The 14,735-nt window shown below is 32.2% G+C and overlaps 2 protein-coding genes across 3 annotated transcripts; both read left to right on the top strand.

Moving 5' to 3' along the window:
* The first annotated feature begins 4,428 nt into the window (after positions 1 to 4,428).
* LOC11446855 (uncharacterized) lies at positions 4,429 to 5,461 on the top strand. The gene has a single exon (XM_003593853.4). The coding sequence runs from the start codon at positions 4,526 to 4,528 to the stop codon at positions 5,324 to 5,326; it is 801 nt and encodes a 266-aa protein (XP_003593901.1). The 5' UTR covers positions 4,429 to 4,525; the 3' UTR covers positions 5,327 to 5,461.
* A 2,763-nt stretch (positions 5,462 to 8,224) lies between these two features.
* On the top strand, positions 8,225 to 14,735 carry LOC11441854 (protease Do-like 5, chloroplastic). 2 transcript variants are annotated; one of them, XM_003593851.4, is made up of 8 exons: positions 8,228 to 8,587; positions 9,499 to 9,648; positions 10,196 to 10,258; positions 10,348 to 10,437; positions 12,703 to 12,825; positions 13,080 to 13,167; positions 14,082 to 14,156; positions 14,394 to 14,717. In XM_003593851.4, exons 1-8 carry the CDS (start codon positions 8,306 to 8,308, stop codon positions 14,498 to 14,500), a joined length of 978 nt encoding a protein of 325 aa, XP_003593899.2. In that variant the 5' UTR covers positions 8,228 to 8,305; the 3' UTR covers positions 14,501 to 14,717. The 2 variants fall into 2 exon arrangements, with proteins under 2 accessions (XP_024631578.1, XP_003593899.2); XM_024775810.2 differs by lacking the exon at positions 9,499 to 9,648 and having other exon boundaries at positions 8,225 to 8,587; positions 14,394 to 14,735.

The raw sequence follows: 14,735 nt of genomic DNA, 5'->3' as shown, positions 1-14,735 counted from the left end.
TTTGTCGAAGTTTACATGCACATTTTAACAAGATGAGTTAAATTTTCATAAAACGACAAATTAATGTTCAAATCTCATTTGAAAGAGATGCTTATCTTATAATGTCATGAACAAAATTACTTCAAGTGGAAGGAGTTTAGGATGGAAAAAAAAAAGTTTTAAGAATTCTAATACCCTGTCTTTTATATGTGACAAATTTATCTATTTTGTTTTTACCTTTGTATCTAAATCTTTTAGCATGGAAAAGTTACATTAGATTAGACACCAACTAATTTGATTAAAGAGAAAAAGACCCATTAAGAAACAAAATTCTGCTAATCTAATGCAAATTCCAATTTTGAGATTTTATTTTAAAGATATGTGTGCCACACAATCTAATGTCACCATCTTGGAATTTGGCATAACCATATTTATTGATTTAATCTTAATTAAATTTAAGGGTGTTTGCCAAGCAGCAGTAAATGAACAAAAAAAATTGTAGGCTGCACAAATTATGGATTTGTCTTTTTCGTGCCATGTTCAAGGCTTTAAAATGTTACATGTGTTAAGCTGAGTGTCACAAAAATGTAAAGAGTTTTTGAAAAAGGACCCACAAACACAATTATATTAATTGAATTATACAAGATTAAGATTAAGAAGAGTTACTCATAGTTTTTAAAAATGATTGCTTAGGTTTGGTCATGTGATTTCCGTTTTTATATGTCATGATTGAACAATAATCTTACGGACAATGATAAGTACGTAAAACTTGCTAGACATCATTCATTGTAAGTCAAACATCTCTTGATTATTTAGATGAATCATGAACTTGTGTTTTTATATCATACAAGTGTCTTTATTCAGAATATCAAAGTCATACATGTTCATACATTTGGTTCAATCACACGCTTGTTTATCATTCAACTCAGCCACAACTACAAGCTAGTGAAAGTTCGAGAACAAGGTATTTAATTGGAGTAATTGACATTGGGTCTCCCCAGCCCAGAGTAATCTAGGACGTGTTTTCTTTGGTATGGTTCAGTCAAGTGAATTTGATCAAGTACATATTTTGTCTTTTGGTGGATTTGTCTAAGTCATAGTTCATAATGATTTTGTCAAACTCATCGCAAATATAAATTATCTACAAAAATTTGTAAAGACATGTTTCATCACAATACCACTTGTGGTAGTTTGACTCTAAATCCTAAAGTATTGATCCCAGCGGATCCGATACTGCTCTGATACCAATTGAGACGGTAAAAATGAATTTTAGGGACGAACCGATAAAATTCAATTCTCAAGTGTAGGTATTTTAGTGATTTAGAATAGAATTCGATACAAAGGAGAAATTGTATAAAAATGTGAAGATTGAGTTATAGGGTTTTAGAGAAAAGAAGACAATCGTTGAAGTTAAGAAAAAGAAAGTATAATGGAAAATGTTGTTGGATGTTTTACGAATTTAATGTATCAGTTGATTCAACAGGTTGGAATGGAATTTGACAAGATCTTTCGTTTATTTGATCTCGTTTGAGTCGTAGTTTCGTTAAATAAGTTGAATAAATGTTGAATTGGGTTGAACTATTGAAAATATGTATGAAATATTCGAACTTGCATTCTTTACTACTCTAGTATAATGTTGTAGTTGTAGAGACCGTTAAATTTAGAGATAGCTCTAAATCTGCTACAATACATGATCCAAACACAATATTTTTGCATATGTCACAAAGTGAGTGATAATGTAAATGAGACTTGATGAAGAAGTATATAGTCTTTATGTTTTGGCATGGAAATGACCTTGTACCATGATGAATTAATACGTGGTACTAGATCGGGATGAATTATAAAGATTCTCTTATGAAAAATATCATATTAATGAGATGTTAGTTTTTTACAACTATAAATTCTAGACAATTCTGCAAGTTATGTTACGGGGAATTTGGAAAGGGAAATATTTGACGGACACTTGTAAAGGTGTATACATTTTAAGAGAGAAAGAGATAAAGAGAATGATGTGATTGGAAGAGAGAGGTAAGGTGAAATTCTAGTGTTTGAAAATAAAGGATTACAAGTAGCATTGTTGGTTTGAAAGCAACAACGGATTAAAAACTTGGATTAAAATAATTTGTGATATAAACGTAGTGATTTCATACGAGATGAAATATCTAATCAAATGATTTCTTGAATTAATTAGGTTGAGAAGATGACGAAGACTTCATCACAATAAGAGAATCACGGTAAGAGAATCATCACAATGATAAGATTCATGTAAGTTTTAATCCAAAAACTCAAATTAAGAGGAGAACTTTGCTCACTCATCATTCTCATAAGAGAAAAATTCTACTTCATTTGAATGTTAGCTCCAAATGAAAACTGCTAAATAAGGAGAGAAAAAAAAAGGGAAGTTTGAGCACTACTAAATACTGTGAAGCATTTTCACAAGATTATAACTATGTACTGTTTTAAAAAATAAAAAACTATCAAGTCCATGCTTGATAGAAATCATGGTCGTGTGCTGGTTTAAATTAAATTAATGGAGCACATCAAGTTGTAATATTGAACATTATTCATTGCAATTTAACTGTAAATAGTTAGTTTCACATCATATACATTGAGTTGAATGAATGATATATATTATATAATAGAGCTGGTCCGTACAACAAGTTAGGATGAAATTTTAGAGTTGAAAAATTTGAAGATGTGAGTATAAATATATAACATATTTAACCATGTTTAATTTTTTAATTTTTTAATTTTTTTTTATCACACACCACCTTGTGACTTGCGATTTTATTATTCAACATGAAACATTAGTAAAAAATAAGCCTCAAATTCAATGATGGAATAACTTTTTAAAATTTAAAAAAAAAAACATATACTTCAATAATTAGAAATATAAGAGCACTAAATCAATGAATTAGCAAAAATAGGAACCAAAAGTCCATATTTAAGCCAAAATAAAAATAATTTATCCACTGTTCTCAAAATCCTTCATCCAAACATAAAATTTTGGTAGAGATATGATGTTAAAATTTCTTAATATTCCTAATTTTTACATTCTATTATTGCTCTAGTGCCTCCCAGACTTTACAAAAAATTTATACATGTTTTTTTTTGGTCAAGATTTATACATGTTTTCTATTAATGTTAATTAAGAAGATAAAGCCCATGATTATTTTTTTTAAGAAGCTAAAATGAAATTTATTCAAAATGCAAAGAATCCTAGCGAGCACAAGCAATGCTAGACTAGGAATCTTAAAGTAGAAACATACAAATGAAAAGTGTGTATATATATGCGGAGCACCCAAACAAACAATCATTCATCAAATATAAACTTCTACAAACAAACCAAAAACACCATCAAACAAAACAAAAACACTCTCTACTGAGGCCCCTGAAACCAATAAAAATTAAACACCAAAACCAAGAAGTCATCTCCAAAAACTAAAGTCTAAACACCCGCGCAATAGCAAAAACAAATCTTGTGTCAAACCGTTGCAAAACCCCTTCAAAATAATTATCAAACTTACCAAAAACTCGTGTAATCGCACTTTACTTCTCTTCTGCAGTTGAGCGCAATTAAGCAAATGTAAACACCCAAAAATCACCACCTAAACAACACATACAACCCCACAAAATCACATGAAATTGTAATGATAGTTTAATCTCAATAGCTTATAAAATTAACTTTTCGGCTTGCCGTGTAGAAATTTAAGTTCAATCACCTTGTTGGCACATGAATGTGTTTGAGGAATTTTTAAATTGAATTGTTTATTCAAATGCATGACAATCATTAGAGCTGAATGAAGACTTTGTAGACACTTTGCTCCGCAATTGAACAATACCAACTTATTGTGACATTTATTATATTTTATTTTGACCTTCCCCTTGTTTTCTGTTCTTTTCATTTTCATAATAATAATCTTTACTTGTTACATAGCTATCATGTAAAATAATTGAGAAAACACTTAGCCACAATTGTAGCAAAAACAACTAGCTAGACACCTAAACCCTAAAGGTAACCTGCAATCATGCTCCAATCATTCCAATAATTTATCTTCCTTGTGAAATGTGATTTATATATATAGTTATAATTATCACATTCATTTGCATAACACAAATAATTAAGATATTTGTATGTGACATATCATGTAGATTTTGTGGTCTAGCAATAGGAAAATTCCAACAAATACTGCTGAATCCAAGATATGTTCAACTCAAACACATCATAGGGTTTAAATTATTCACCATGTTATATAGCTGGCACATTTTTAATTCATTGAATCATTATTCAAATTATATAAGAGAAGGAAAACTTGCCACAAGAGAGAGAAAAGAGGGTATATTAGTATTATTTTTTTACAAGAGGGTATATTAGTAAATGTAGGGTATCAATCATTTGACATATACTCAATCAAATAATAATAATCATCAATCCAAGCACATATATAAGCTCTATTTCATTTCATTTCCAACTCCCACCAAATCTCAATCTTCATAGAATCCCACACTTTTATAGTATACCACAATTTTCTAGCCTTAAATTAGCATGGCCAAATCACCATATCTAGAGGAAGATTGTATCAAAGACTACAAATTAAAAAATAATAGTAACCCCAATAAAGCAAAGAATTTGTCTTTCTTTGCTTCTATTTTCTCCCTTTTCATCTACATATGTATCTTCTATATCTTCAACCTTTCTCCTTATACTCTCTTGAACAACAACATATTTTGGTTTATCATGTCCAACACTTTAATCCTCATCATAGCTATTGACTATGAAGCATTCTCTTCATCCAAACAAAAACAAGAAGATCTCCATGAAGAGTATGTAAAACATAGTCAAGAAATTAGAAACCATGTCTCATCAATTCCCACATATGATGAATTACAAGTTGATAAGCAATGTATTATTAATTCCAACCAAGAGTTCTTGCAAGAGGAAAAAGAAACAATTGTCCCCGAACGTGTGTTGGAAATTGTCGTTCAAAATCAACCAAAGAAAATTAGGACTAGTGATGATAGTGCAAATGAGAAGAAGAAATCAACACTTCTATTGCAAGTAGATGGTGATGATGTTCACAAGGAACATGAATTAGAGAAAGCAACATTTCCTACAAGATCAATCTACCGAAGAAGTAAATCTTATAGACACAATAGAGCCAAGCATGTTGTGATTGATGAAAGGAGGAACTCAGTGAGAAGGTTAGAGTCTATGAAGATGGAACCAAAAATAGAAGAAGAAAATGAGTTTTCTAAGATGTCAAATGAAGATCTCAATAAGAGGGTGGAAGAATTTATTCAGAAATTCAATAAGCAAATTAGACTTCAAGCATCAACTATAAATTAATCAATGTCCATCAAATTTAGACGGTCTTTTCAGAGTTAGAATCAAAGACTATATTCCAAAAATTTTGGTGTCATGTCATATGTACTTGTTTAATTATGTTACATTTTGATATATACGTTCTTAGTCCTATCTTTTTCTCGGTGTTTTTCTTGTCTATTTACTTTAGATTTTGTGCATGCACCAATATGTTCTCTTTCATCTTTTTAACCTTTTTTTTCCTTACTAGAGAAATTGAAAAACTAAGAGATTCCTTTGAAGTAAAAAAAAAAAAAACATATTCATTGAAAAATTAACGAATAAATTAATAAAATATGAACTCATTCTAATCTTACTATTTTATTTTCATAATCATTTTTAATAAAAAGAAGGATACATATAAAAAAAAAAAAAAAAAAACCTAGAGATACATACACATCTACCATCATGAAGGAATAACTATCTTGATAACACCTATAGTTTTAATAGTAAAAAATATACTAAAATAAATTTTAATTATTTTAAAAAACTAACAATTTATAATTATGTGGGTGCCATAGAAATTTGATGAAATTGACACTTTGATTAATAAAATAAAGTTTGTTGAGTTAAGAAAGTTGGTTTGGTTAGTAAGTAGTTGACTATTCTGAAAGGGTGTGGGCTCAACTTCCGCCACTGACGTGAGAAATCTTTCGGTGAATGATTGTAAGTACATGTCAGCTCTCTCTATGCTTTGAGACATCACTTGACTCTCGTGAGCTCTAGAATTCAAGTCATTTAAACTTTTTTTTTTATGTAGAAAAAAGCGTGTTGAAAATAGTATATGATAGGAAGAGCTCCACTAGTATTTTTCATTATTTCTCATCCATTTGAGTTATCATATTTAAGACGTGTCAAAGATTAAATATATGTATCATTTATAATTCAAACTTTGATTTGTTGCATAGTAAAAACTTGCCCCCTACCCATGGACTCAACCCTTTTGTTTTTTTATGATAGGAAGGTGTTGTATTTTATGTGATGTAAGATACGGCGTTCGATTTTGCGTCTAAATAACACACCTTTAACTAAGTGATTGAATTCAAATGGTTAATTAGCTTTATCAAATGATAAATTGTTCTTTAAAGTCTGTGTTTAATTTTTACGTAGAATAATTTTTGGCCATGCTATATTTATCTTACAACTAAACTTCATATTACTTAATGTTGGAAATTCCGCCTTAATTGTGGTCCGTCCCTAGTCGCCTAAATTGCGACCTTCGGTTAGCCTTAATTGCAGCCTCTAGGCTCCAACACCTTCATTGTGTTGGCTTTGAGGGGGTGGATTTAATCCCACATCGGATAGATAGTACTCTTGAGAAGAGTTTATAAAGAGGAGACACTTCTCACCTTACAAGCCGGTTTTGTAAGGATGAGTTAGACCCCAAATTTCAACACTTAGGTCATTTCCCAGAGAACCGGAGAGTTATTTATTACAAAAAAAAAAAAAAATGTTTTTTTTGGATTATCGTGTTAAATGATGAGATGTTAGGAGCGGATGATAATGCTCAAAAGTTAAATTTGGATGCTCTACCTTTTTGCTTCCTTTTTCTTGCCTTCTTGGGATATAAGTAAGACTTTGTCTAACGGTGGCATTTAGGGTGGGTAAGGGAAAAAGTTACCCACCATGGAAAAATAGATTTAGACCATTAGATTTAAGATCTTATGATAGTCTCTCCACACTATATTTTTTTCCTTTGTCTTCAACCTCTCAACCTCCAAACAACCCAGCAAAAAAATTTCAATACTTCAGAACACTTTTAACAGTTTCACAAAAACTATTCATAACTTCCCTGATTCAAAATTATGCTCCACATCAAAATCATTTACGACATTTAAATCTCAGCAAAAACAACTAACAATTAAATTCTAAAGAATTAACGGTTAAATTGTAAAGAATAAATAAAAAAGAAAAAACAGGTAGAAGAAAATCAAGAACCTTGAACAAAGAACATATTGAATTCACAATGAGGAATAAGAAGAATGGTGCAAGAGAAATGAAGAGAAGCAAACGGAACACTGGAGTGACGAGGATGAAGACAAGAGCGATGACATAGTCGAAGAGGATTTCACCGTTGTGAGGTTGTCGTGGTGACATGGACATGGGTACAACGCTGTTTCGAATCCATATTCCAACATCAAACCAAAAAAACAAGTTTTAAAACACATATTCCTTTTTCACTCTACCTTCAACAACAACAACAATGAATTTGTGTGTCCTATTTGTTGATTTTATCATAGTTTCTGTCACCTGTTGAAAGTTCAAATTGAATTAATTAAAACTCAAGTTTTACAAAACTCAATGACAGACGTACCATTAATGATTGGCCTTAATGATTTCTATAATTTAATTTGATTGAGATAACAAAGGAATGAGATGAAATTGAAAAATCATATGTTTATAGTTATACCATAAAGACATCAAATACTTTCAGCCAAATGGAAAAATAGATTGTTGATGTGTAGAGTTTGTTGGAACTTGGAACCATGGTTTCTGGAAAAAGACACACACATAGACAAGATAACGGTGGTAGAAGAAAGTGGAAAAAAATTTTAGTTGAAGAGACTATCATAAGATCAATGTTCATCTTAAATCTAATGGTCAAAATCTACTTTCCTATGGTGGAAAAATCTTTCCCTTACCCACCCTAAATGTCACCTTGTCTAACATGTATACCCAAAATGATTTATATTTTTGTGCAAGCAAAATGGTAATATATCACGCATAAGTCTTTTTCATTATTTCATCATATTTCATCAAATAGTGAAAATTAACTTGTACATAAGATTTACCTCATTTATGTGGTGCATGGTTGACCATTAATTAATTCAAAATTATAAAACTATTATATTATTACAAAAAAAAACTGATATTAAAGGGTAAAAGATAGAAGAATATGAGAGAAAAGGAATGGCTCTCTTGTCTTCTCCATAAGCAATTAGAATCTGAAAGAGAAAGTGTTGTATGGTTGCAACAAAACCAACCATCACAATGTTTTCTCTCCAAATGAACCTCTTTCCCTCTCCAACGCTAACTACTCATTCTTCAACAAAGACCCTTCCCACCACCACTGTTACCGCTACTAAGCGAAGAGCCATAGTCTTCAGTTCAAGCCTTGTAGTTGCTTCATGGCTTAATTTCCTTAATTTCAATTCAGCACAACCACTTTCACTTTCACTTTCACTTTCACAACAGCTACAAGATGAACTTCAACAACAAGAAGACCACCTTGTACATTTGTTTCAGGTTTTTCTGTTTTTTTATGACACCCCTTTCACTATTTTTGATAATGTATTGTTGGGTTGTATTGAAATTGGAAATACATTTTAAAGTTGTTTGCTTTTCTTCATGTTTAATCAAATTTTGCAATCGGGTCACGAGCTTTAACAATAGGAAGTGTATGATATAGTTCTTGAACTTTTTTTTTTTTTTGGGAAACTCAGTATTCAGCCCAAAGATCAACTAATATTGGGTACCAATCTCACCATCCACTAGCAGATGCCTAATTGAAGCGAGAACAAACGTTCTGCATTGACTGACCCAACACAGGAATTCTTGACACCCGGTGGATTTGAACCTTAGACCTAGAGAGGAGCACAATCCTAAGTCCCTTCAGCACTAGGCCAACCCCTTGGGTTTATTTGGTGAACTAAATTGACGGATTGAAAATAGTTTAGGGAATACTTATTATATTTCTATAGTTAATGGACCAAATTGGAGAGACAATGATAGGTTAGATACCAAATTAATGGTTTGTTTTTGTTTATAAGTTGATCTCTACACTTTCATTCATTTGATATTGGGGAAAATTGCAAGCAAATTCGGCAAGTCAGCCACAATTTGAGAAAATGACATGATTCAATGTAATCATAAGTGCCGGAGTCGTGTTGGTGGTGTCGGACACCGACTCATGTCCGATACTGAGACACACCTAATCTGAGGAGTTTCCGTGCTTCATAGGCCGTGGCACCCTTGCAAAGCTCTCACAGTAGGACTGCAGTTGCAGTTACAAATGACAATTTTGAATTATACAATTAAAAGTTTAAAACCAATACACACTGTTATTGGATAAATGATATGTCATATTTGTTCTCCATCACATATGAAACGGTGATTTTTGTTGATTATCTTTAAACTAAGCATTTGGATTATCACAGGAAACTTCACCATCGGTTGTTTCCATTAAAGACATTGAATTGACTAAAGTCCCCAAAACCTCTTCTAAGGAAGTCATGCTAGATGAGGATGAAGATGCAAAAGTGGAAGGCACTGGTTCAGGCTTCATTTGGGATAAATTTGGCCACATAGTAAGAAGAAGAAAAAAAATAGAAGAGGAATTAGTTTGTTTGTTCCCTTTATTTTGATTCTGCTTGTTATACTTATTTTACAGTTATGCCATTATTTTTTTGAAAAATTACTGAGACTTTAGATTAAAGGTCTGTCTGGTGTCTGAAACGAATCGGTGTCAGACATTGACACAACACCGATGCATGTGGTTACACTCGATCACTTCTATTTTCTTAAATTTTTATTACCAGTATCTTGATATTAGTGTCAATGTCGTATCTGGTACTTGTGTATGTGTCAGTGCTCCATAGTAGAGTTATTGAACAAATTATTACTTTCAAGATGTTGTAATGGTGCTTTCAATTCAGTGGATATGGACATACTGAAAAAATGTTGGAATCATTGGACAGTGAATACCTAAATGTAAGGCATGTATGCATAATTTGACAAACTATATCAGGAATTGCAGACTCTCCCATGACATAGATATAGTCTTCAATTACACATGTTGCCATTTTTTCAAACTTTCAAGGTAGTAATTCGTTTTTTTCTTCTTCTGGTGCACAGGTTACCAATTACCACGTTGTAGCTAAACTAGCTACCGATACAAGTGGTTTACAACGTTGTAAGGTTTTCCCTTGTGCTAATAATTCCATCAAACTTCTTATTTTAGATGGAAGAAACATATGTTATATTGGAGTTTATACTTCTATCTGTAGGTTTTCCTAGTTGATGCCAAAGGGAATAACTTTTCCAGGGAAGGGAAAATAATTGGTTTTGATCCATCATATGATCTAGCTGTTCTGAAGGTATATACATTTCAATCCTCTTCTTTTCCATTCATTAGTCTTTTCCCAGACATTTTGATTTCTATGTTACTCCAGTAGGATTCTTCTATATGCTCTCAATCATAAATGTCCACTTTCCAATCCATTATCATAATCCAAATATTTGATACTTGAACACAAACATTTTTTTTATTTAAGCTGTTGTCCACCATTATGGTTTTTGCAGTTGTATCCTCAATATGTGAAAGTCATTTTCAAATCTGCTTGTTCAAAGTTTCTTTTGAGCAAGTTGATATTATGCAACAAACCATGGTTATTAGTATCTTACGATAAATGCAAGTTGTATCTCAATTTGATACTAAATTGAACCCAATTGATGTTAGCGTGTATCTATTAAGACATTAATCTCATCTTGAATCCTAATTCATTGTAACAAATCACTATCTACACTTAGTGTAGCCGACCACTTTTTTTTATCAGCTTTGTATAACCAACCACTTTTCTTTTGTTATTTGATAATTGGCTTGATTCTTGAATTACTTTGAGGTTTGTATATGATATATTAGTTTATATTTTGTTTTGTCACTTTCTTTACTTAAAAATGATACTTTTATTGACAATGTATCATTTGATTCAAAATAGGTTTCACTTCACAATTCAGAAAATAGGTCTTCCAATTCACGACTTGAATATAAACTTGATAACCTTGACAAATGTTTAGTTCCCTTTTTTTGTTTTGTTTTGGTAATGAAATGTTTAGTTCCTTTGATTCCCCATATTAGTGTAAGGGTTCTAAAAATGAATACAGAAACTAATTTGATGTTCATCACACCGAAAGACCCTAGTAAGTTGGTTTCTTTATGGCACAAAAATGCAGGCATTTGCTTTATGGTATAAATCCCTCCTATTCTGTCCCAGTAAGAAAAAACTGTCTGTCTTATCATATTAAGTTTTTCGGCAAGCCATCTGCCTTAATACTAGACAAGGTCCAAGTATTCCAAGACCTCAGATGATTTAGGAGGAAACCCTGGTTGTGAGCTGTCACCACAGGACACGACCAAATGAGCTAACAGGGGGTTTAGAGTTCCTCTTTTCAAGGAGACTCATCCACACCTGGGCCCTTTTAATATGATGAGGAGAAGAGGGGCCGCCACATGTGGCGTCCGTGTCACCTGACGCTACACCTCATTTGCTCCGTCCAAGATATTCCATATTAGCTGATGCAACTGTACTTTGGTGGATTTGGATATGATATCATAATCCAGATCTGCCGTTCTGTATTCTTCATCTTATGAGTTATGATGGTAATAATGAATCATTACTTACAATACTCCTGGTCTACTCTTCTAGAAGCTAGCAAAAGTTAGAAGACACTAAGATTTAACACCTTCCAAATGACAACATGTATTACAGGTCATGAATTATTTGTAAAGAAGTTAGGATTGAGTTACACTCCTTCCTTTCAATGTTGTGAACTTGCTTCCTTTCACAGTAAGCATAAATGAATTTGAAAAAAGAGGGCTTCTACGGTGCAGTCAAAAAACTGACTTTTTTAGAAAAGTTATTTTGTTTAGCCAATAGTATAACTGCCGATGTCATGTCAGCTAGTGTCATGTTGGTGGACCACTCTAGAACTAAACTTTACCTTATTACAAATCAGTCATCGTACAAAATATTAAGGGAAATTTCAATCTTAGTGCACAAATGAGAATCTATGTTTATTTTGATTTAATCAGGGACACAATTGGAATAAGTAAATATATAATGACATACCTTATGGGCAAATGCGCAATACACCATATAATCTGACGTGACATGAATTAAATACACAAATGCTCAATGATTGACCATTTAACTTCACCAGAAAAGTCATTCTCATGACTTCGCCGTAGAATTTTCCTTGAAAAAATCCCTCAAATGGAAGGGAACACATTTTCATGGTCAACAATAGTGGATGAAGTAATTAGTGGCATGATAATAGGGTTATGATGTTCATTTCTGCATCGTGCATGTCACTGAGCACTTTGAGCCTGACATATGATTGTTATTTTTTAAAACCATCCCTGTCCTTCTGACCTTTCTAACTAACTAACCAACTAATTTTTATAACTAACTATTGATGCTTTACTCAACTGACTTGTAACTAACTATTGATATATGGGAATATCTAACAAGTTCCCTCAGCTGTAAAAATACTTTGCATTGTTTTTCTTTCCGCCTACTTTTGTGAATCTTATTTTGGATAATCTTATTTTAAGAAATTAATGACACTTGATCTATTTGCAGGTTGATGTTGATGGATACGAACTAAAGCCTGTTGTTATTGGTGAATCTAAGAATTTACATGTTGGGCAGAGTTGCTTTGCCATTGGGAATCCTTATGGATATGAGAATACTCTCACAACAGGGGTAATATCTCTTGATAAGTTGAATCCAACATGGTAAACATTCATTAGAAAGCCTCTCAATCAGCTAAGAACTCTATCTTATCATTGCCAAATGGTTATAGACGGAGGATGAAAATTTGTGGATAAAATTCAAGAAATTATTCATAACAAAGATATGACATGTTGAGCTGTAGCTTTTCAGATAAAACAAAATTGCTTGGTTCTTCAGAATAATATTATGTGATCTTTGTGTATTATGCAATGTAAATTATGCAGGTGGTTAGTGGTTTAGGCCGCGAGATACCTTCCCCAAACGGAGGGGCTATCAAAGGAGCCATTCAAACTGATGCAGCTATTAATGCAGGTAAGCTATACCCTTATTTGAGGTTCTTAAGACGTCAACACCAAGCATTTGTTGGCTTGTTGCCCCATGAATTAGAATTTAGGAAAAATATTACTCCCTTTGACCCACAATAACGGTGGCATTTGACTATTTCACACGTATTAAAAAAATATGATAAATAAAAGAAAGAGAATGGGTGATTTTACTGAGTTGTCTTTATTAACCATTTATGTATTTCCATTATCGCCAATGCAAAGTGAAAAACAACAAGTTAGGAGTGATGCACGTAGGCTTTGTTTGGTAAAAGGTAGCGGATAGTTGACAAGGTAGCTAATAAGCTTATATCAAATAACCTAGTTGAAAGCGGATAATCAATTTAATTGAATTTCTAGTGTTTGTTAAAATTAGCGATTGAATTAGTTGATAAGTATAAAATGACATAAAGGTAAAATTGATAAAAGAAAAAATGATAAGTTATAAGCCCAAATGCTACTTGAAATAGCTTATCAAACAATGCTACTAGCTAGTAAAAAACGCTATAAGTTTGTGAAAGTTTTTGTTCCCAAACAAGTCTTTTTTTGTCATACGAGCTTGTAAGTTAAAGCTATATGACCTTATAAGTTAAAGTTATCTGCTATAAACTAGAAAATTGGTCTTTCCAAAGAGAGCTCTAATATTAATTAGAGGGTACATTTGGATAAAATCAATTAAAACTGCTTTGGAAATTGAAAGTGACACTTTTTGAGACAATCGCTTTTTTCGAATGTAACATAGGGGGTAATTTGGAGAAACTGTACTTTGTGACGTAGGGAGTAAATTTGGAGAAACTTTACTTCATAACCAATAGAATTCTCCATACTGTTTTAGATTTCAGTATTTTCCATCCGCATAGGACTATATAATATGATCTTGTGTTTGCGCGCGGATGTTAACAGGAAATTCAGGTGGACCATTGATTGACTCTCATGGCCATGTTGTTGGAGTAAACACAGCCACCTTCACGAGGAAAGGTAGTATGATGCTCCTCATTGTACTTTAATGAGTATAGTTCTATATAACACGTCCTTTCCCTTATTTATACTTCTTTTGCATCATTTTTGTTGCAAAATTATGTTGCTTGTCACACTTTTTAAAGATAGTTTCATACAAGAAGCTGCAACAAAATTGAAATAAAAAATTGAGATGGAATACTTTTTTTATGTCCACGCGTTATTTTTCAAGAATGTATTGCTTTTGGTTTATTCCAGGAACTGGAGCTTCATCAGGTGTTAACTTTGCAATTCCCATCGACGCTGTACTCAGAAGTGTACCATACCTTATTGTATATGGAACACCTTATAGTAATAGGTTTTGACAGTGCATGAAATCAACTTTTTTTGAGGAATGTTTTAGAAAACATTTGATATCATATTCACATGAAAGATGTTGAGTATTCTAACTTTTCTTTTTTCTTTCATACAAGTGGTCATTTTATGTAATATACAACATGCCGGAGATAAAATAGGCTTCCATATGTGTATGTATCCATAAATAAGCTGCGGGTAAATAGAGCCTTTCAAGTTCCCTGCAAACAAAATTCTTTAACTTAA

This window comes from Medicago truncatula, chromosome 2 (genome assembly GCF_003473485.1).
Source record: "Medicago truncatula cultivar Jemalong A17 chromosome 2, MtrunA17r5.0-ANR, whole genome shotgun sequence".
Classification (NCBI taxonomy): domain Eukaryota; kingdom Viridiplantae; phylum Streptophyta; class Magnoliopsida; order Fabales; family Fabaceae; genus Medicago; species Medicago truncatula.
This window is presented reverse-complemented; position numbering and strand designations above follow the sequence as displayed.